The sequence below is a fragment of the Coregonus clupeaformis genome, chromosome 33, assembly GCF_020615455.1.
Source record: "Coregonus clupeaformis isolate EN_2021a chromosome 33, ASM2061545v1, whole genome shotgun sequence".
NCBI lineage: Eukaryota > Metazoa > Chordata > Actinopteri > Salmoniformes > Salmonidae > Coregonus > Coregonus clupeaformis.
The window spans coordinates 26,258,301-26,280,969 of record NC_059224.1 but is presented as its reverse complement, the minus strand read 5'-3'; the positions used below and the strand labels follow the sequence as shown (position 1 = coordinate 26,280,969).

Sequence of the window (22,669 nt, the reverse complement as noted above, 5' to 3'; positions counted from 1 at the left end):
AATGGAAATAGTTACTGCTGTGAGTTGCATTTGAACGTTTATTTAATAACTTGGCAACGACTGGAAACCCCTCAAGTGCATGCCTATCACAGAAACACCCAGTGGCGGCTGGTGAAAAATATTCTCGGTGGGGCTGTGCCATACTTTTTTTTCCTGTAACCATCGCGATATATTTTAACACAAACTGCAGGACAGCAGTGCTCAGTGAAACATTCAGTAATTATTTAATGCCAATATTAAAAAGTTGAGGCATTCTTACACAAAAACATATTACACAAACCCAAGCCTTTCATTTGCATTTAAAGTGAACTTTTTACCATTGGTAGTAAACAGGCAACGCAACAGGCATGCTGTCAGAACAGAGTGGAAAGTGGACAATAACATGAAATTATTATAAAGTTTATAGGAAATCTTACACTGTATAAAAGGATGTATAATATAGAAATGGATATCAAGTGGATGAACTCAAACCTTTGACTGGAAGAATAGCATACAGTATTTTATGATCATACTAAATGTGACTAATTGTTAATGTGCTCCAGAACTGCAACAATTAATTGATACAAAACAACATATATACAGTAATATTAGCAAAGACACTATTAAGACTTTCTAGAGTACCATATATAACTGGATTTTTTATGCTAAGGTCAACTATATACAAAGAAACATGCGGCCAGAGCTGCTCTGTGTGTGTGTGTCTGTCATCTTATTTGTACAGGAATTTTGCCCGTCTGTCCTTCTGAGTGGCAAACCTCTCAATGACCCTTTGATTAAAGTCAGGAATGTCCCTGACAAGTTTCTTCTCCATGGAGAGCATGGCCAGAGCGTTCAGGCGATCCTGTGTCATGCTGTTTCTCAGGAAGGTCTTGATCCTTTTCAGTGTAGAGAAGCACCTTTCTGACTCAGCAGTTGTCATGGGTGTGGTGATGAGGATCTTGAGGAGGCTGGCAGTCTCTGTGAAAGTGCTCTGAAGGTTGTTCTCCATGAAGAACTGGTACAGGGGCACTGCACCACTACAAGCCTTGAACTCACTGTTCTCATAGATGAGGGACAGTTCGGTTTTGAGCTTGGCCTTGTTCAACATGGGGTACGCCTCCACGGTTGTTTCAAGCGCTGTATCGGGGAACTTCACACTGTGTTGTGGGAACAACTCTCCGTGCAATAGTGTTGCGCTGATGAGGTGCTGGGTGAAGGAGAACCTCTCTTTGGCATGACTCAGGATGGTATCACATACCTGTGAAAGATACATCATCAGCTTTAATTTGCAATTAAGCTATTTTGATGCAAGTGATCCTGACTGACACATGCCTATGTCCAACTCAAGTATATGATTACCAAGGTGCTGATTGTTCAGGGTTTTGGCTACATACTACCAGGCCTGAAAAAAGTTCTATGGGGAAACACTGACAATTACATCACAACTTACCTCTATAGCCAACCTCTGTTGTTCTCCTGGTCCCAGCATCCTCCGTCGCTTGATGGGCTGTTGCTGCTCGTCAGATGCGCTGTCCCCACACAAAGAGGGAATTGAGGCCCTGGGTCCAAAAAATAAAGTTTAATTTGATAACTTGCAATCAGACTTCTTAGCTCACTGTAATTCCCCCTCAACACACAACCAGTGACTTTTATATATATATATATATATATATATATATATATATGACAGACAGACAGACAGACAGATAGTGTGTATATACACACAAACTATGTCTAGTAACTGCTTTTAACCTGTGATGTACATAATTAACTGATGTTATTACGTTTTAAAGCCTTTTTCTATTACATTTGTGAGAGGGATGCAACATAATTTTGTTCTGCTGTGCACTTAGCAATAAAGTTAATCTTCAATAACAACTAGGCCTCTTCTAGAAATTGACCTGGTGGACACCTGAATAATTATTACAAACTGTGTAGTACTTTCCTGCATTATTATCAACGTCTGATTGTGTCTTTTTGGACAAACACTTGTTCTCGTGGTCGAGTAACAACAACTGCGCTCCTTGAGTGACGGGGTGGTACTTGGTGAGAGAGGGAGAGAGACGACCCAAATTGCGGAGTAAACTAGAAAAACGGACGTTACACATGGCGGAGTGGCATTACCACATTTAACAAACCAAACATTGAAATACCGTTATAGAAGGTAAAGTAAAAACCCAAACTGGTCTGTGCATCAATACCGGTATATAGTAATATATAGGCAACATACCGTAAATCTGTATCAATTATGTATCAGTTTTACATGTGACCCATATCAAATTTGCGCATTCACACTGAAGGAGCACACAAATGCAATGCTCATTTGGCGTGATTGTCGTGGTAACACAGGTGAAAAAAATCCTGAATGGTATCCTAATGGCAGCCATTTTGGTTAGGGAGAAATACAAACAACTCTACTGCCATACATTCCAATTAGACTGAAGGCATACAGTTGTGTCCAAATATATTGGCACCCTTGGGCTTTTCTTAAATAATTCCCTATTTCTTCTAAAATCAGTTGAAATTTGAGAGGAAAAAATGGGTCTCCACACCTTTAATTATATTTCTGTAAACTTAAGTTTACAATTGTAATTTAGAAAATATAGACAAATGTCATGGACTAAATTATTGGCACCCTGGAGCTAGTACTTGGTTGCACAGCTTTTGGCCAAGATAGCTGCCAACATATGCTTATTGTAGACATCAATGAGCTTGCTGCACCTTTTCTGCTGGCAATTTGGCCCATTCTTCAGCAGCAAACTGCTGTAATTCTTCAATGTTTGAGGGTTGCACTCCACCAACTTCTTTTTTCAGATCTTGCCAAAACTAATGTGGTCCCGTGTAGCTCAGTTGGTAGAGCATGGCGCTTGCAACGCCAGGGTTGTGGGTTCGTTTCCCACGGGGGCCAGTATGAAAAAATGTATGCACTCTTAACTGTAAGTCGCTCTGGATAAGAGCGTCTGCTAAATGACTAAAATGTAATGTAAATGTCTTCTCTTTCCTTTTAAAATACTAAAACAAATATAATTGTGACGGCTCTATGATAATCACTCACTTTGATGACCAGACACATTTAGGCTTTTAAACTGTTGTAAGTGAACTATTCATCTTTCTAACAGCATCTTTATCAGCCAATAGTAAATATAGTTATTTACCTGATTGTTAGCATGCTTTCTGTGAACCTCTGGACAAGTGCTTTAATGAAGACAGGGTCGATGTTCCTCTTCTGCAGCTGGCTGAAAAGCATGTCCACATTTGGCATGATCTTGTGGAACAGTGCCAGGAAAAAACAGAAAGCCTCGTCTTCGAGCATCCTCACAAAGCCCCCCGCCTCTCTGACAGTCGGGGCATCAAAGTTCCCAGAGTCTCTGATGGTCTGGAAACACGTTAGGAGGTCATCCCTGTACTCGTACACAGTGTTTACAGCGCGACTGTGGAAGTTCCACCGTGTTGTAGAGGCTCTGGGGAGTCTCCTCGTGCCCACGCAAGGCCAACTCAAAAGCCCCACAGAACTTCACACAATCGATAATTTTGGATAGAATGTGCCTGTTTTTATCCACCTCCTCATTGTGTTTCCTCACCGCAATCCTGTGGCCGTCATCCAGCTGCGTAGCAATGTTCACCCTTCCTAATACAGCTAGCTTTACAGAGTTGTCCATGTGTGCCCTGGTGTTCTCATGTTTCTTTACCTTCTCTGACAGGTGCTTCATATCCCTCACTCCGGTACCTGTCCATGCTGAATCTGACCCCGTCGTTTTAAAAAGCAAGCACGGAAAGCAAAATAAAGCATTAGCATCAGTGCACCCAGCTAGCCAAGCCTTCCTGGTGTACCAGCTACGGGAGAAGCCGCGCATATACTGCTTCCCTTTCTCGTTAGCCTGCTGTCTGATTGAGAGGTCAGGTTGATCTGGGCCCAGCTCTTTCACCCGAACTTTCTCTGACAAAGTTCTCCTCTCAAACGGATCTTGGAGGAGAGATTTCACCGAGTTAGGGTTGGGTCTTGGAGGAGTAACGCTTTGCGTTCGCCATTGTCGTCTAGTAAAAATGGCGCCACTGGAGCCCGGTCCTTATTTTATCAGGGGCGAGCTTGGGGCGATAAAATAATCGCCCTCCTTGGATTCGAATTAAAATCGCTGATTAGCTACATTTTATGTCATACATTCATATCTTAAATTAGCAATTGGCTTAACTGCTACGTAGACCCGCCTCCTCGGGGCACTTTCTGTATCGCCCAGAGCTGACGAGGCGTTTGACAGGCAGAGGAAAGGTTGCGAATATGATTTTCTATCATATCTTACACATATTACTGTGTGCATTCCATATTTCAAACACACAAATATTGACATACTGATGTTTTTATTATTATTATTATTATTTTTATTTTTTTATTTTTAAAAAAAAATAATTTTATTTAAGGGGGCGGCGCCCTAGCGCCCTCTATCGGCCAGCCGCCACTGGAAACACCTGCTTTAAATGCCAATGTACCATTGTGAATGTCCATATCAGTTGTTCTCTATCAGTTTGTGCGTAAAACAGATTCCAATTCAGACCACTCATAGTTAATGCAGGTGTAGGCTATTCTATTTATTGAGCTATAGGCCTATGCAGTGTCCTTATGTTTGTATGTGTTGCCTATCGAAGCTTAAATTTACTCAACTAGTCTATTATGAAATTGTCTCTTTTCATCATCCCATATGATAAACGTCCGTGGTAGAGCAGTCGTTTATGTCCCTCAGGTAGGATGTTGCTTTTTACGCTGACTGATGAGGACAGGGACAACTGAGTGACTGCGTCGTGTGGACCACGTGCTCTCTCTGGATGTTTGCGGGACGGTGTTATCTTTATTTAGGTAATTAGTACCTCTGTACGTTATGCTCTCTCTATTGACTGCTTTAAATGCCTGATCTCACTGATGCTTTGCTTGTTGGTTTGTTGTTTGAGCTCTGACAAGTACGCGTTCAGTAAAAGAAACGCATCCATCATGGTACTCTTCCAGCAGGTCTCTCCCTGGAAGCGCAAGAGTGGCATGAGTTTAGGACCTAAACTCTGATTGAGAGGGGGAATGAACAGCACTCCGCCTGGTTTACGGTTGGTGTGTGGACTTCATTTTATTACCTGATTTGTTTATTTTGTAGTGTTTTCCTGCTGTGTGTTTGCTCTAGCTTGCTGAAGCTGGGACAACTTCGTGATTGATCTTCCAGATGTGGGCTACTTACAGTGCAGGGTGTGTATCGCGATGTTGCAACCGGGAGAAGTTCCCTTTGACTGCGTAGTTATATAAATCACTTTTTCGTGTGCGTTCAAATATGGCAGTGAAAGTATTCCGAGTTAATTTACTCAAAGATTATTTAAAAAGTATAAAATATTAGCTGAAATATGTAGTTTCTAACTGCTCTTTTGTCAGAAGTTGTTTACTAGCTCCTAAATCACTTCTCTACAATTGTCATTTCAAATGTCATTTTATTGCCTTCAGGTGGAAATTGACATGCAAATTCTTTAGATGGAGTTATAAAACTAACTTTCAAACACAATTTATCTCATATTGTTCAGTTGGAAGCTCAAAATAACATGCCCCCAAGTGCCACTATTGCATTGTACTATTTTGCTTTCTCTCCCTATTGTGTTTTACAAGAGTTGTTTTTTCGCTGACTTTGTTCAATGGGGATTATGGGTCGACCACATGCCCGTGCCTTTGTTTTTCCTTTCTGTTGTCTTTTTTTCTACTGAGTGAGTACATTGATGAAGGCACCGCGGATAAAAGACAAATATGCATTGACAAGGGCTTTCAGCTGCAAAAGGTCATTAGGAGCTTCAGAATTATAGTTGGCTTTGCCTGATGCCAGCAGATTGACAATGAGGGCCGCGGGTTACAATATAATTGAACTGGGAGAATAGCAGCCAAGTCATGTCTTTAAACTACATAAATAACTTTTATGAAGGATGTGTAAGTATGGTGATACCAAGAATATATCGAATATTGGACAATGGTCGTGGTCACTTTGAGCCCAGTGAGTTCTCTGAATTATTCATCTACCTGTACAATAGTGTGGATAGACTATTGTATTTGTTGATAGTTGACTAAGAGTGTTACACATAGCGTAGTAAATATCCTACTTTCTGAAAAGGTTTGTGTTGTTTGAAACATGACAGATAGATAACCTATTACTGACATACTCCATGCATTACTGATTTATAAGCATGTTTGAAGTTCTTTAATTTAGATCTGATATTTGGTCCATCTGCTATTTATTGATGAAGATGGTGTATTCCAATGTGTAATCTGTTCACAACTGCCTTTCCAAGCTTTTTTGACAGTTTATGTAATTCATGAAATGATAATCATACTTCTGCTTCCTTAATCAGTTTTCACACACTTTTCTTTTACAAACAAATGCTGTTTTAAAGCATTTTTCTGTGTTTGTGTGTTTGTGTTTTAGCTCAGGCCTCCGACGGTGATAGGCCAGTTCCACACACTGTTCTTTGGCTCTGTTCGGATGTTCTTTCTGGGCGTCCTGGGCTTTGCAGTCTATGGCAATGAAGCTCTCCATTTCAGCTGCGATCCAGACAGGAGGGAGTTAAACCTCTACTGTTACAACCAATTTAGGCCTATAACACCTCAGGTAAGACAGCTTCCTGCATTAACTTATCTGATATTAGAACACAAGCTAGACTGAAACCATTGGTAATATGTCAGAATCCACAAACAGTTGTGAACTGTGCATACAATTAGCATTTGAGAGCTATTCCCATTAAAGGTAGTGGTAAAGAATCAGAGATCACCAATTTTCACTCTACCATCGTTATAATATTCTACAAAGGATTATATATATTTTTTTCACGTCATCCATTACAATAATATAACATTGATATTGTATAATGTGATGAAAACCCAACAGTATTCATTCCAGTCATTAAGTTCCAGTTTAAGTCAATGTGAATAACAAAGTCATGAACAGAGGGACCAAAGATGTGATGTTATTCAATGTTGACTTGTGAATAGGATGTTTTTCCACTAGCCAGAATGTTATTCTGCTTGCAGGTATTCTGGGCTTTGCAGTTGGTAACTGTTCTAGTCCCTGGAGCTGTATTTCATCTCTATGCTGCCTGTAAAAACATTGACCAGGAGGAAATCCTTCAGAGACCTATATACACCGTCTTCTACATCATCTCTGTCCTACTAAGAATTATTCTGGAAGTCATCGCTTTTTGGTTACAGAGCCATCTCTTTGGTTTCCAGGTTCACCCACTCTACATGTGTGATGCCAGTGCCCTAGAAAAGACGTTCAACGTCACAAAATGCATGGTGCCAGAACACTTTGAAAAGACCATATTTTTAAGTGCAATGTACACTTTCACTGTGATCACGGTGCTGCTGTGTGTTGCTGAGATATTTGAGATACTCTGTAGGAGATTGGGTTATTTGACCAATCAATGACCTGTGTGTTATTTGCTACAGAGTAATTGGTCATATTTCACATTTCTGTGTGTCTTATCCAGGCCGAAAACTACATACCTCTGCTTTTTTTTGTTGGGAGTTGACACTCAAAGACACTTCTTTCCATAATCCCATTGTTTAAGTCAAGTCACACAGATTTAAACCTTATTTTGTCAATAGACTAATGATATTGTTGTATCGTATGCAGCTTTCAATCATTGGCCCACGTAAGAAAGAAACTTGTTACCAGTCATTCTAATATTTTCCACATCCATACTTTAGTCTTTGTACCAAGTGAAAGTACTATAGCATTGTTGTAGTCTTCTTAGGGGCCTATAGACAAACCTATATCCCACAGTAATGTAATCTAATTGTCCAGAATAACATATGAACAATGTCATGTCATCAAGGGTAACATGCTGATACCCTACGACACAAGGTGAAAATTGGTCATTTTAAGGCATTGGACTATACCTACAGATGAAAAACGGCAGGAAAAAATGTCACCTAATGAAGCTTGGATTTGATTTCAATATTTGGCCCTTATTATTTTCAGGTCATAATAAATTATTAATTGTACATTTGTATGAATTGAAGTACCGGACTATATAAAGGTTCTCAAATTAGTTTTAAATTTGAACGATTTTTGCACATCTCCTTTGATGATTATGAAATTAAGGTTTTTAAATACTGTATATGGGAATGGTATCAATAACAGTTCAAGAAGATGGGTTTCCATGCTACCAGATTTATCATGCAGATTTAAGTGTAATTGCTGATAAGTGTGCTGGTCACAGTGTGAATGGATAACCCATATATTTGACTATTTTAAGACCCTTTTCATAGCTTGTAGTATTATGCTTTTGATTTAACCCTGTGTTGTAGCTGTACTGAAAATTATTACCTCTTTTGTTTTGTATTTGTAAGTTATTATCAGGCATCCATCCAACTTTTGTTATTTTTTTCAGCTAAATGTATCATCTCAGGTACAATATGGCATACTGCTTTCTGGTATTTGTGACAGATGGATGGTTTTAAAGTTTGCCTCTTTCATTTTGTACAAAAAGCTGAGGTAACTGTTAAAAGAAGCAATGACATTCATTTGATTGTCAGTAAATCTGAGGAGTATTTTGGGGAAGTGGGATCAATTAGTTATCAAGCTAATTCCAATATACACAGTCTGAAATTCTGCATATTGTATGGGTCAAAGAGATGTTAATTAATTAATTAATTAATCAGAAATTCCAGGCTTGAGAGAAACTATGAATATCTAGCTCACAAAGTAATTAATCCTGCATTGTGAAATACCCTACAAGGACATATATTCTTATTTGTTTCGTAGGTTTTTATTTTTACTAATGTTTGGTTGCAATGTTTACATTTCTTAGGGTAATTGAAATTCATTTCATTACATCTATTCTGTCTGTTTTGACTGAGTGTACTTTATAAAATGCATACAACTTCTCAGCTTTGTTTAATAAAAGAGGCACATTTTATGACCAACTCATATCTTAGGACAATATTGTTCTACAGTATGTTGTTTCTGAAAAATCTGTCTGTGTTGCTTTTTAGGTCAGGATCAAACACTTTCTTATGTCTCAAAAGTATCAATGAGATGATAAAAATTGTTTTATTAGAGGTGGTGCTATGCTGCTGCTTTTTTGTACTGACAAACTTTTGTATTGACAAAGCAATCCTACAATAACAGGACTGCTGCATGCCCAGTTTCAGTTTTTTTCTATACATACCCTGTGTTCATGATAGCCCCATGCAATCTCTTGGGGGAGGGGGGAGTCAATATGCAGTGTAATCACAGTAGATCATTGTGGTGTCGAAAACTCCCCAACCCATATAGCTTACAAGCTGCATGCAGTTCCTTGACAGTTTACTGCACAGGTATGCCATAAATCTTATTGATTATTATTACATTAATATCATAATAATATTGTTGGCTACTCACAGCTCTTGAGATCACCATGGAATGCATTGCAGTACACATTAATCAATATGTCAATATGATGCTGTTTTGCCTTTCGCTTTGACAGTCCTCCGGTCCTGAGATGGCGCTACACGTATTGAACAAGGAGCGGAAGAATTCTGCGCAAGGAGGAGCACTTTTTTGAGAGCTAGCAATCCACATTTCGATTGTTGATTAATCTGTCATAGTTAGTGTTATTTACATTATTAGTGATGGCTCTCCCACCACAGCTAAAAGCCATTCAACACTATCTAAGAACTGCACAGGAACTTGAGAAGAGGGATCCTGTCGTGGCTTACTACTGTGAGTTTGTATTAGTACCATTACTACCCAACTCGGCTAACGCGTTAGTTTTCCATTGTTGTCTGTTACGGTTCAGCTGTAAACTTGATTATGGGCATAGCTATGCATCGTCAAGTCAAATAGCTAACGTTAGGTTACTATTGTGAGAATATAAATCCGTCATTTTACGAGATGCGTAGAAAGGTTAGTTAACGTTCGCTAGCCAGCCATGTCCTTGCTTTAGTTAACGTTAACTAGCTAGCTAACGTTAGCTATGGAATCATATACCACCAGGTAGCTGCTAACGAATCATCTTGCTGCCAGTCTTACTAGTGGGTAATTAAGTAAGCTTACTTCCTTTGCTGACTTTTCAGTCGGCTTTTTGCTTTCACAAAAGAAGTCGAGGTTCATAGCCTTCATTACTAGCTAGCTAACGTTAGCCAACTGGTTTAGATAGGTTAGCTACAAACAGTGCTCAAAGTAACATTAGTAGCTAGCTAACGTACTTTGCCACCTTTGCGAAAAAACAGTTTATATGGTAAGCTTTGTGGTAAGATCCTGGCTGGTTATCTGGCTTGCCAGATAAGAGTTTAAAGGGATACTTCCAATTTTGGAATTGATGGCCGTTATCTACTTCCCCAGAGTCAGATGAACTTGTGGATACCATTTTTATGTCTCTGTTGTTTTTTATGCTGATTATTCAGTACAAGAGCAAGGTAATGTTGATACGAATGTCTTTACTTCAGCATCTTTGGGTAGCATGCATACAGCTCCATTTAGTGCACAGTAAGTAATACCTAACTTAGCTCACTCCTACTAAAGAGTATTACACTAAGATACACATAACAGCAGCGCCATTTATTGGCGTGGCGACATCTCCTAACAGAAGTTAGAGGTAGTTTCGCAAGCCAGTGCTAACTAGCCTCAACATGCTAGCAGATACCCATAGACTTCCAGCAATTGCGCTAACGCTTGTTAGCAATTGCGCTAGAGCTACTTAACAATTTACTTCAAACTGCACGCAGAGACATAAAAATGGTATCCACTTGTTCATCTGACTCTGGCAGGGGAAGTTGCGTTAGGCTAGCTCTGGGAGCTAGTCCTCAACTCTCAGGACAAAATCATTCAAATATAGGTTACTGAACTATCTCCACTATAATAATTTATTACATTTGTAAAGTGCTTTTCATTATACAAGAATAATCTCAAAGTGGATAAAATTTAAAAGAAACTACAAAAATAGTTACTGAACAAAAATATAAACGCCACATGCAACAATTTCAAAGATTTACTGAGTTACAGTTCATATAAGAAAATCAGTCAATTGAAATAGATTCGTTAGGCCTTAATCTATGGATTTCACATGACTGGGCAGGGGTGCAGCCATGACTGGGCCTTGGATGGCATAGGCCCACCCACTAGGGAGCTAGTCCCAGCCAATCAGAATGAGTTTTCCCCCACAAAATGGCTTTATTACAGACAGAAATACCCCCCTACCCCCCCCCACCCCCCTCAGACGATGTGGAGGTCCTGGGCTGGCGTGGTTACACGTGGTCTGCGGTTGTGAGGCCGGTTGGATGCACTGCCAAATTCTCTAAAACAACATTGGAGGCAGCTTATGGTAGAGAAATGTACATTCAATTTTCTGGCAACAGCTCTGGTGGACATTCCTGCAGTCAGCATGCCAATTGCACGCTCCCTCAAAACTTGAGGCATCTGTGGCATTGTGTTGTGACAAAACGACAGATTTTAAAGTGGCCTTTTATTGTCCCCAGCACAAGGTGCACCTGCTAATGATCATGCTGTTTAATCAGCCTCTTGATATGCCACACCTGTCAGGTGGATGGATTGTCTTGGCAAAGGGAAAATGCTCACTAACAGGGATGTAAACAAATTTGTGCACAAAATTAGAGATTTGTTTGTTGTTGTGCCTATGGAACATTTCTGCGATTTATTTTTATTTCAGCTCATGAAACATGGGACCAACACTTTACACGTTGGGTTTATTTTTTTGTTGTGTGTGTGGACAATTCCACAGTAACAGAACGACGCTAAGACTTTAGAATGTGTTACTTTAAAATTATGCCAAACAAAAACTATTGATTACAAAATTAAACAAACCATACAACTCTGTGCACAAGGACTCGTTTTAAAAATGTCCACAGAAAATTGTAAAAAAAAAAAAAAAAACATTTACAAGAAGAACAGTGCAGATGTAAAGTTTGGTAACAGAATGACAGTAAAATATTTTTTATGTGACCATGTTTTCCAAAGATGTCTGCAGAAGGAATGGGGTGTCAGGTATAATATGACACCTTAAGTTTGACCTCTTTTGGTTATTGAACACCCGGTAACAGATTGATGGTAACAGAATGACATCATGGGTCCCTGATTTGTACTATACAGAAATGCATAATTATGAATGTAATTCTCTTCATGGGGATCTATTAGGTACACAAACATTGAAAAATATAATATCTTCCTTTGCATGTATGGGTATTGTTACAAAACCAATAACTAGCCTACGGATATTGTTGCACTCGCTTTGTCTAAGACTCTCCTAGGCCTAGTTACGTGGTCTGTAACCTGAATGAATGTGTGTGTGTTTATGTGAGAAATCAACGTTTGAGGACCGTGTTGGATTTACATCTACCCAGGAGACAGCTACCTTACCTTAAGTACAGGGCCAGCTACGTCTTGACCTCTGGGTAGTCCAACTGCAATATTATTTGTTCAGATGGTGACGAAATACACATGTACAAAAACCAAACTACAAAAAGATATGCCCAACTAAAAAGGTTTTAAAACTAACACAAAGAAACAAACAAAAGGCCGGTTGATGGGCTTCTGGCCTCTCTCTTCCACACACCTTAATTGGCAGCACCTGATGTGCTTAACAAGCACAGCCAGTGAAGTGGAGTTCAGTACAATACAGTAAATTGTACTGTACTAAACTGTACTCTCCTGCAGGGGTTCCCAAACTTTTTGGCTCACGCCTTCCCCCATCCGCCCGACACTCTCACACGTTCATTTTTAAATTACAATTTCTATTTTTGAAAGCCCTAACACTTTACATTGATGTATACACAGACATATTTGTTTGCATTTCACTTCACACTTTTATTTGGCCATTTACAGTGCCTTCAGAAAGTATTCATACCCCTAAATGTATTCCACATTTTGTTGTGTTACAGCCTGAATTCAAAATAGATTAAAATAAATAAAACATCTCACCAATCTACACACAATACCCCATAATGACAAAGTGAAAACATGTTTTTAGAAATGTTTGCAAATTTAATGAAAATGAAATACGGAGATCTCATTTACATAAGTATTCACACCACTGAGTCAATACTTTGTAGAGCCACCCTTTGCAGCAATTAGAGCTGCAAGTCTCTTGGGCTATGTCTCATTTTTCAAGGCAAAACTGCTCCAGCTCCTTCAAGTTGGATGGCTTCGCTGGTGTACAGCAATCTTTAAGTCATACCACAGATTCTCAATTGGATTGAGGTCTGGGCTTTGACTAGGCCATTCTAAGACATTTAAATGTTTCCCCCTTAAACCACTCAAGTGTTGCTTTAGCAGTATGCTTAGGGTCATTGTCCTGCTGGAAGGTGAACCTCCATCCCAGTCTCAAATCTCTGGAAGACTGAAACAGGTTTCCTTCAATAATTTCCCTGTATTTAGCACCATCCATCCTTCAATTCTGACCAGTTTCCCAGTCCCTGCTGAGGAAAAACATCCCCACAGCATGATGCTGCCACCACCATGCCTCACTGTGGGGATGGTGTTCTCGGGTGATGAAAGGTGTTGGGTTTGCGCCAGACATAGTGTTTTCCTTGATGGCCAAAAATATCAATTTTAGTCTCATCTGACCAGAGTATCTTCCTCCATATTTTTGGGGAGTCTCCCACATGCCTTTTGGCGAACACCAAACGTGTTTGCTTATATTTTTTTTAAGCAATGGCTTTTTTCTGGCCACTCTTCCGTAAAGCCCAGCTCTGTGGAATGTACGGCTTAAAGTGGTCCTATGGACAGATACTTCAATCTCCGCTGTGGAGCTTTGCAGCTCCTTTAGAGTTATCTTTGGTCTCTTTGTTGCCTCAGATTAATGCCCTCCTTGCCTGGTCCGTGAGTTTTGGTGGGCGGCCCTCTCTTGGCAGGTTTGTTGTGGTGCCATATTCTTTCTATTTTTTAATAATGGATTTAATGGCGCTCCGTGGGATGTTCAAAGTTTCGTATATATTTTTTTAACCCAACCCTGATCTGTACTTCTCCACAACTTTGTCCCTGACCTGTTTGGAGAGCTCCTTGGTCTTCATGGTGCCGCTTGCTTGGTGGTGCCCCTTGCTTAGTGGTGTTGCAGACTCTGGGGCCTTTCAGAACAGGTGTATATATTCTGAGATCATGTGACACTTAGATTGCACACAGGTGGACTTTATTTAACAAATTATGTGACTTCTGAAGGTAATTTGTTGCACCAGGTCTTATTTAGGGGCTTCATAGCAAAGGGGGTGAATACATATGCATGCACCACTATTCCGTTATTTATTTTGTATACATTTTTGAAACAAGTTATTTTTTAAATTTAATAATGGAATTGGAAAACGATTAGTTACCGGAGTGTAACTCCAGTTCTATGAGTGGAGCGGAGCCCCATAGGGGAGCTCTGCTCCTAATGGTTTACCCTCTGCCCTAAGGCAGCAGCAGCCTGAGACAAAATTATGTACACACCTACAGCCAATAGGAGTACAGGTGTCCCTATAAGAGGGGATGCCTCCCCTCGATCAGCCTCCCAAGATATTTTTCTTCAGCGAGACTAGAGAGGGTCGGCAGGGCCTTAAGTCCTATGGGGCTCCGCTCCACTCATAGAACTGGAGTTACACTCCGGTAACTAATCGTTCTATATCGTGGAGCTCCGCCCCATAGGGGAGCTCTGCTCCTAATGGTTTAAGGCGGAGCGAAGCGCTCCAAAATGTACTCTCTGCCGAGCCTAACACTTCCCATCAAAACGAGAAAGTCAGGCCTAGCAATGTCTGTAACCGAGTCCCGCAGTACTGCAACTAAAAACCCCTACGGGCGTCACAATATACCGCGTCATCGGTTAAAAGACCCGCCCCACCTAATCCAATGGCAATGCCAATGACTAGTGGGCAGATCACCAGAATAGAAGCCATACTAATCTGTACTCGCAGATAGATGTGCCTCAATATCCTGTGAAAACACTACCGACCACTAATGGAATGACATCAAGTGTCACTCTACATTATGAACGCGGTAGACCGCCTCACTCACTCAATGGAATCCCAGAGATTAGTGGGCAGGAACAAAAACATGAGTCATACTAACTGAACAAGCAGATAGATGACCTCATATTCTGTTAATCAGCGCATGCCTCTACTGTACTGACCCTGTCAGTCAGGATTCATGCCACAAAATATGTTTTCTTATCCAAAGCGGACCTGATGGAAACCCAGTCCATAGTCCTGCTTTTCCCTCTCTTCCTAGCTCCAGATCTCCCTTCAGCTATGCTGAGTACAGACCGAGCCAAAGAGTTAGAAAACACATCTGTCAAAAACACGTCTTCCTAACCAAAGCGGACCTGATGGAAACCTGTGTCCACAGTCCTGCTTCTCCTCTCTTTCTTGCTCAAGATCTCCCTTCAGCCACGCTGAGTACAGATCGAGCCAGAGAATTAGAAGACATATCTAAGAGATAGAAACGGATAAATGGAGACGGCGTCGACCAGGATGCTGCTCTACAGATATCCTCTACTCCTGTTCCTCTGAAGAGGGCAGTAGAAGCTGCTACTCCACGAGTGGAGTGAGCTCTGATACCCTGAGGCAATTGCCGCCCCTGCTACCTCATAAGCTGTCTCAATGCCTTCACAAAGCCAGTGAGACAGCCTCTGTTTTGAAAGTGGTCTACCTAGTGCAGCCGCACCGTGACACACAAACAACTGAGGCGATGACCTAATCGCTGCTGTGCGCTCGACGTAACACGCCAAAGCGCGTACCGGGCACAGGCGATGGAGCTTTTCCTCACTCCTCTCTCTATGAGGAGGAGGAGAAAAAGCCCACAGCTCCACGGTCTGTGACCTATATGAACTCTTAATAACCTTCGGCACAAATGCCGGGTTAGGACGTAACACTGCTCTGCTCAGGTCACCATTGATGGCCAGGCAGTCAGGTCTCGTCGAAAGAGCACACAAATCACTGACCTGCTTAGCTGTAGTCAAAGCGAGCAACAGTGCTGTCTTGATAGACAGCATCTTGAGGGGTATTTGATTCAATGGCTCGAACGGCGACTTACATAGCGCTTCGAGTACCAAAGCCAAATCCCACTGAGGAAGCGTGACTCTAGGTGTTGGCCTAAGTCGCCGCGTTCCTAATAGGAAGCGTTTCACTAGAGGGTGACTAAAGACATTGTCTCTGCCAAAACCCTCATGACAAGCTGAAATCGCTGCTGCAAACACTCTAATCGTGGCAGGCGATTTTTGCTTATCAAACATGAGCTGCAGAAAAGAGAGAATACTCTCCACCTGACAGCTCATGGGGTCCACACTTTGTGTGACACACCATCGTGAAAACACGTTCCATCTACTGGCATACATCTTAGAAGTGGAACTGGCACGTGAACCCTGTATGGTCCTGATCACTGCATCAGATAACCCACGGCGCTCTAGCCTGTCCCTCTCAGCAGCCAGGCCTTCAGTGGTTGGCCGATTATGGGCAATTTCCCTATCGTGCCAGCCGCCTGAGACAACGCGTCCCGTCGATGTGGAATTGGCCAAGGTGGCGCAATCAACATCTGACTCATCTCCGCAAACCACAGAGCCCCGGGCGATCGGGCGCTATCAGTATCACTGACAGCCCCCTGACCTCACCCTGGCTAGCAGTGGGAGAATGCAGGACAGCGGAGGGAATGCATACAGGAGAACTCTCGGCCACGGTTGGTGCGCAAAGGCGTCCCTTCCCAGTGGCGGTTCGTCCTGTTCCCTCAGAGAGAACCACAGAGGACATTGCGCGTTCACACGTGACGCGAATAGGTCCACCTGGGCTCTCCCGAATTGTTCCCAAATCTGGAGAACAATGTCTGGATGCAGACACCACTCGTCGTCTCGAGGACCCCCTCTTGACATGAGGTCTGCTCCTACGTTCAAGTAGCCCGGAATGTGTGCTGCTCTCAATGAGCGAAGGTGCTCGTGAGCCCACAGCCACAATTCCTCTGCTGCCCGATGGAGAGCAGGAGACCTGACTCCACCCTGGCGATTTATGTGCGCTACTGTGGTCCGGTTGTCTGACCAGACCAGCACATCGCGACCCCGAAGGGTAGATGCGAAGTGGGTCAGAACCAGTCGAACCGTTTCCAACTCCAGGAGGTTGATGTGACGACCTGATTGAGGCCACACACCTCCTATCGCTTGTGTCTGACATGTCCCTCCCCATCCCGTCAGGGACGCATCCGTGAATACTGGGATGTGAGAGGACACCTTTCCTATCGGGACTCCGTGCGTGAGAACGCCGAGTTTCTCCAATAGTTTAGGTCTGCACTGAGCGAGAGGGGAACCACCACCAACCGATGACGTTGACGCAATGGGTCTAGTCTTAGTTGGGCGAACCATCGCTGCGTCCTGCGCATGTGCAGGAGTCCAAGCGGAACCACAGAGTGGGCTGACGACATGAGACCCAAAAGTGACATGATCGACAGCGCCGTCACCGTGTGATTCGGACGACACTTCCTTAGGGCTAGCAACAAGGCTACCCTTCGGGGTCCGAAATTCGAGCCCTCATCCTCACAGTGTCTAGCTGTATCCCCAGGTAGACAATCTGATGAGTGGGCCAGGGCGCGCTCTTTTTCCAATTCACAGCAAACCCCAGACTTGTGAGATGCATCACTGTCTGTGTTGTGTGAGTGATCGCCAGCTCTGCTGACGGGGCGAGAACCAGTAGGTCGTCCAGGTAGGCTAGTAGCCGTATTCCCTGACGACGCAACGGTTCCAATGCCGCCTCCACACACTTGGAAAATGTGCGAGGTGCCAGGGCGTACCCAAATGGCATCCTCGTGTATTCGTACGCCACCCCTTGAAAGGCGAACCGCAGAAACTTCCTGTGACGCGGCTGAACCGGCACATGAAAGTACGCGTCCTTTAGGTCTATGCTCGTACAAAAGTCCCCTCTCTGGACACATTCCAGCAGACGTTTTGTCGTTAGCATTCGGAAGGGCCGTTTGGTTATGCTCTCGTTGAGAATGCGTGAATCCAAAATCGGCCTCACTCCCCCGTCTTTTTGGGCACTAGGAAATAAGGCTAATATAGCCCTTTGTTCCCTTTGCTCCCGGGGAACTACTGTCACCGCCTCCTTCGCCAAAAGTTCCGTAATCTCTGTCATCAGAGCGGCCACTTTGTCTGGCGTTTTCATCACCGTCTCCACCACTCCCCTGAACGGGGGTGGGGTCCGTGGAATTGGAGAGCATAACCCTTCTGCAACGTCTGTTCTAGCCAGCGTGAGAGGGTGCAGCTTCTTCGCCACTGCCAGCAATGCAGAGAAAGTGGCTGGGCGCGAAGCTGTGGTGCATCCAGTAGGAAGGACCTGTATTCCTCTATGGCCCTTACCGCCACTGTTCCCCAACATTGAAGTGGTGGAACAGCCCAAGGTGGGCCTCCCGTGAAAGGGAGAGGAAATGCGTTCTGAGAAAGAAAGAGGAGTAGGGACGTCGGTTAAACCCGTAACCGTCGTATTCCTGTCTTCCTTGAACGCGTCGCGGGTCTGAATTGCGCTGACCGAGGCCACAGCCTGCGGCAGGACACCATCCCCAGCGAGCGATTGCGTCATCTTAGGTGACTGCAATTCGCTATCAGAGCCCTTCACTACAGTACTCCTAGAAGTCTGTAGTATGAGGTCTCTGAGGTAAGACAAGGCGGCGCCTTGATACCTTCTTAACTTTCACCTTCTGTGTGTGCTCAACTCTGCACCCCTGGTGGGTTGATTCACGCTCAGTGTGGTGAGTACTGGCTCGTTCTGTCAGGGGAGCTGATACTTTGGTTATACCCATAACGCTAGTAATCCTGCTCTCCGTGAACGTAGCATGGGTCTGAATCGCATTAACCGAGACCTTGGTCTGCGATAATGCGCCGTCCCCAGATAGCTGCTGTGTTACAATGCCTGGGGGCGCCGATACTCTGGGCACCTTGGTGACCGCGGTAATCGGGCCCTCCGTGAACGCAGCATGGGTCTGGCTCGTACTAGTGGAGACCTTAGTCTGTACTAGTGCGCCATCCCCAAATAGCGGCTGCGTCCTCATGTCAGAATCTGACCGGGACTGCTGCCTTCTATGTAAAGCACTTCTTATACGTGAAGTGTGATGTGACGACCTGATTGAGGTCTTCTGGATACCTACTCTTAGTGCCTGTTCAGCAACGCACCCTCGGTGGGCTGAACGGCTCTTAGAGTGGTAAGGAAGAGAGGGTGAGATTTGAACGCTCTCGGACGTATTATGGAAAAGAGGCTCTTTTTTGACAAAGTCAGGTGGAGCCAACTCTTTATTAAACACATCAACACAAGCATTAACATCAGCACCCGTCCCTTCAACCGAAGGGTGGGGGGGAACAGTGGGCACGTTCGACACCATCGATGCGTCCTCCATCCTCTCCCCCGCGTCCCGTCACATACGCCTCCTCTTGCCTCCCTTGGAGGGCCAGGTCGGCGTCCTTGTCACCTCCCTCGCCGGCTGTAGTGGGGCTACCGTAGCTGCTGGGAGGGCCGAGCCCGCTCCCTTGCTGCTCGTGGCCGCCGGATGACGCCGATTACGCCGCCTCGTCGTAGACCCCGGTCTACTTGGAGGGGCGGAGGTAGATGGCCTTTGGGGAGGAGGGGGGCCGAGTCGTTCTGCCAGCGGCAGGTGCTTGGCCAACTGCTTCTTCTCCTCCTCCAACTTCGAAAAACGCTCCGTCGCCTCTTTGACTGCGACCCCAAAGAGGCCGTCGTCAGAGAGGGGGGCGTTCAAGAGAGACGTCCTGTCTGCCTCTTTCATGGATGTCAAAGACAACCAGAGGTGTCGTTCCCCGACCACCGAAGTGGCCATGGATCTCCCCGCGCAGACTGCGGACGCCTGTGTAAGGTGGAGTATGGCGCCAGAAATTCTGGACGCCTCCTCCACCTCCTCTGGTGCCATCTCTGTCTTACCCGTGGTTAAACGGGACAGAGAGGCCGCCAAGAGGGCAATGTTGTTAGCTGCTGCTACAGCTTGGGCTCCCAACCAAAAAGACTTCTCTAACAGCGACGCTGTGAGTCGGTCCTTCTGGGATGGCAACGTGGCCTTCTTGGAAGAGGGCCAAGGGCTCGAACCCGGTACGAGATACGCCGCCATGGCGCTCTCTAACCTGGGGATTCCCTGACCCTGAAGCCTTCCTTCCACTCTCGTGAATGGGAGATACGCTTTTACAGGTGAACGCGCCGCTAAAGGTGCCTCCCACGAGCCTCCAACGTACCTAGCCAAAGAAGGCATGGCAGGAGCCACTGGCTCTGCCGCCTTCCTTGGCCTGGAATAAGGACCGCCCTCCATCATATCAACCTCCGGTGCGGAGGGAAGAGGGGGCAGGCTTATTGCCAGCCGTTGAGCAGCTCTCTCAATGAGACCCGGAAAATCCGCTCTCAGAGAGGCTGCAGCGAAAGAGAGAGCTTCTGATCTCTCAGAGCTCGTATCCCCTTCGCTATAGGGACTACAAGCCCTCTCGCTCTCCAAAGGAAAGGGGGGCTTGAAAGTATGAGGGACGGGGTCCGACTGTTCCATTGGAATGCCAGACCCTTCCTCAAAATCCCTATCTTCCCCCGAGTCTGCGCCGTCGGACGACGCCTCTGAAGCAGAGGCTAGTATCGACAACACATCCTCAAGGGGGATGTCCTCCCTGAAAAACGCCCAACGCTGCTTCCTCTCCTTTAAAGAAAGGAGGGCGCAGGAGGCGCAATTCGGGGGACTGCAGACGCCCTCCTTGGCATGCTGGGATCCCAAACACACGAAACATAAGTCGTGGTGGTCACCGGCCGCCATGGAGGTGCATCTGCACTGAGCTCTGAAAAGAGCTTTTGGGGGGGGGGGAAATCTCCCGGTGTGCTCATTTAGACGACGTTGATGACTGGAATATCAACGGCGTTTTCGTCCTGAGTCTTGTGCTTCGTCTCTTCTTGGCTCTTCAGTCTAGTCATCTAGTCGCTGAAGAAAAAGGGAGGCTGATCGAGGGGAGGCATCCCCTCTTATAGGGACACCTGTACTCCTATTGGCTGTAGGTGTGTGCATAATTTTGTCTCAGGCTGCTGCTGCCTTAGGGCAGAGGGTAAACCATTAGGAGCAGAGCTCCCCTATGGGGCGGAGCTCCACGATATAGAACCTCCCTCGTCTTTGGTTGAGGGACCTTACAATTATCTGTATGTGTGGGGTACAGAAATGAGGTAGTCATTAGAAAATTATGTTAAACACTTATTGCACACAGAGTGAGTCCATGCAGCCTATTATGTGACTTGTTAAGCATATTTCTACTCCTGAACTTATTTAGACTTGCAATGACAAAGGGGTTGAATACTTATTGACTCAACATTTTGAAAAACATAATTCCACTATGACATTTAGGGGGTATTGTGTGTATGCCAGTGACAAAAAAAATCTATATTTTACCCATTTTAAATTCAGGCTGTAACAGAACAAAATCTGGAAAAAGTCAAGGGGTGTGAATTCTTTCTGTAGTAATTACCAGAATCTCTCTATTCATAAACCTATTCTTAATCCATCTATACTCACTCAAATTAATGAGATGGCTGAGCCTGATGCTGGGAAGACAGCATTTGTATTCTGGGCTTTATGCTTGACACGGATAAACATGGTTCATCTTCCACTCTCGTAAGTCGTGACCATTATTTGTTTTTAATGTATGTAAGTGCGGAAAAAGTGGTTTCATAGAGATGGGTCGATGCAAAAATAATCACTTAATCCAATGCGATTTCAGATAATCCCGGGTATTCTCCTGCGATTGACAGACAGAATTCATCCAGCGGTGCTGAGGCAAAGGCTGTGCACATTGTCCTGGCACTGGATAGGTCCAGGAGTGAGTTCTGTAGCTCAGGTAGCTGCCAGCAGTAGTGGCAATGAACGATTGTTGGATCCACTTGGGGTTTTCATGTGTCTCCTATTGAAAGTACCTCCTGAAATATCCAATAAATCCTTGGAGGTGATGAGTGATCCTTGCTTTTGTCACATCATCCTGGTGTAGTTCATTCTCCTCAATAAACTTGTGGAGTCCAGTGAACATCTCCCCACTCCCATCCTCCGCTCGCACTGCCCAGCGCTCCAGCTTCTTCACGAACCCCTCAACTTTGTCGGCCAATTACATAATGTGGGTATTGGGGCCTTGCAGTGACATGTTAAGTCCGTTCAGCCTATCAAAAATATCTGCCAAGTAGGCCAGGTTTGCCAGCCATTTAGTATCAGTCAGGCATTCTGCATTGAGGGACTGTATTCAGTAGGAATAAGCGCACTTAATCTCTCATTTCAAATAGACGCAGCAGCACTTTACCTCGCGACAACCACCTGACCTCAGTATGCAACTGTAACGATTCATGCTCAGATCCCATTTCTTCGCACAGGACAAAAAACTGTTTTGTATTCATGGGGCGTGCCTTTATGAAGTTCACTACTTTTATTGCTATTTGAAGCACACTACTAAGCTCATTATCAAGGGCCTTGGAAGCAAGCGCTTCCCTGTGTATAACACAATGAGTGAATACTACGTGTGGCGCAACGGCTTGTGCCTTTGCCTTCAGACCCTAATGTTTACCCATCATAGCACCAGCCCCATCTGTACACACGCCTCACACAGTTCTCCCAACAGCCCCTCATCCCGCATCTTTTCATCAAGTTTGTTGAATATCCTGTCCCGTGCATGTCCCCTCAAGCGTACTGCAAAATAACACACCTTCGTGTACAATGAACAAAAATATACA

The 22,669-nt window shown here is 44.2% G+C and overlaps 2 protein-coding genes across 7 annotated transcripts in view; both read left to right on the top strand.

Annotated features, from left to right (window-relative positions):
* The first annotated feature begins 4,518 nt into the window (after positions 1–4,518).
* On the top strand, positions 4,519–7,993 carry LOC121549282 (gap junction epsilon-1 protein-like). Of its 4 annotated transcripts, none has more exons than XM_041861142.1 (4): positions 4,519–4,828; positions 4,979–5,071; positions 6,417–6,599; positions 7,019–7,993. In XM_041861142.1, the coding sequence occupies exons 2-4, from the start codon at positions 5,042–5,044 to the stop codon at positions 7,412–7,414; spliced, it is 609 nt and encodes a 202-aa protein (XP_041717076.1). In that variant the 5' UTR covers positions 4,519–4,828; positions 4,979–5,041; the 3' UTR covers positions 7,415–7,993. The 4 variants fall into 4 exon arrangements, with proteins under 4 accessions (XP_041717076.1, XP_041717075.1, XP_041717074.1 ...); XM_041861141.1 differs by having other exon boundaries at positions 4,976–5,071; XM_041861140.1 differs by lacking the exon at positions 4,519–4,828 and having other exon boundaries at positions 4,864–5,071.
* A 1,494-nt stretch (positions 7,994–9,487) lies between these two features.
* Positions 9,488–22,669, top strand: part of vta1 (vesicle (multivesicular body) trafficking 1) — a 70,116-nt gene continuing 56,934 nt past the window's right edge. For 2 of the 3 annotated variants that reach the window (XM_041860583.1, XM_041860581.2), the window contains exon 1: positions 9,489–9,695. In XM_041860583.1, coding sequence (XP_041716517.1) covers positions 9,605–9,695 — 91 coding nt within the window. In that variant the 5' untranslated portion in view covers positions 9,489–9,604. Of the gene's footprint in view, positions 9,696–22,669 lie in introns of all 3 variants that reach the window. The other variant, XM_041860582.2, reaches the window with a different exon arrangement.

What these genes read in the sequence shown, in the direction of transcription:
- LOC121549282 (XM_041861142.1), top strand. Translation starts at nt 5,042, where the DNA reads ATGAACAGCACTCCGCCTGGTTTACGGTTG. An exon ending in CTCCGCCTGGTTTACGGTTG is followed by an intron (nt 5,072 to 6,416) that starts GTGTGTGGACTT and finishes TTTGTGTTTTAG; the next exon opens with CTCAGGCCTCCGACGGTGAT. An exon ending in TTAGGCCTATAACACCTCAG is followed by an intron (nt 6,600 to 7,018) that starts GTAAGACAGCTT and finishes TTCTGCTTGCAG; the next exon opens with GTATTCTGGGCTTTGCAGTT.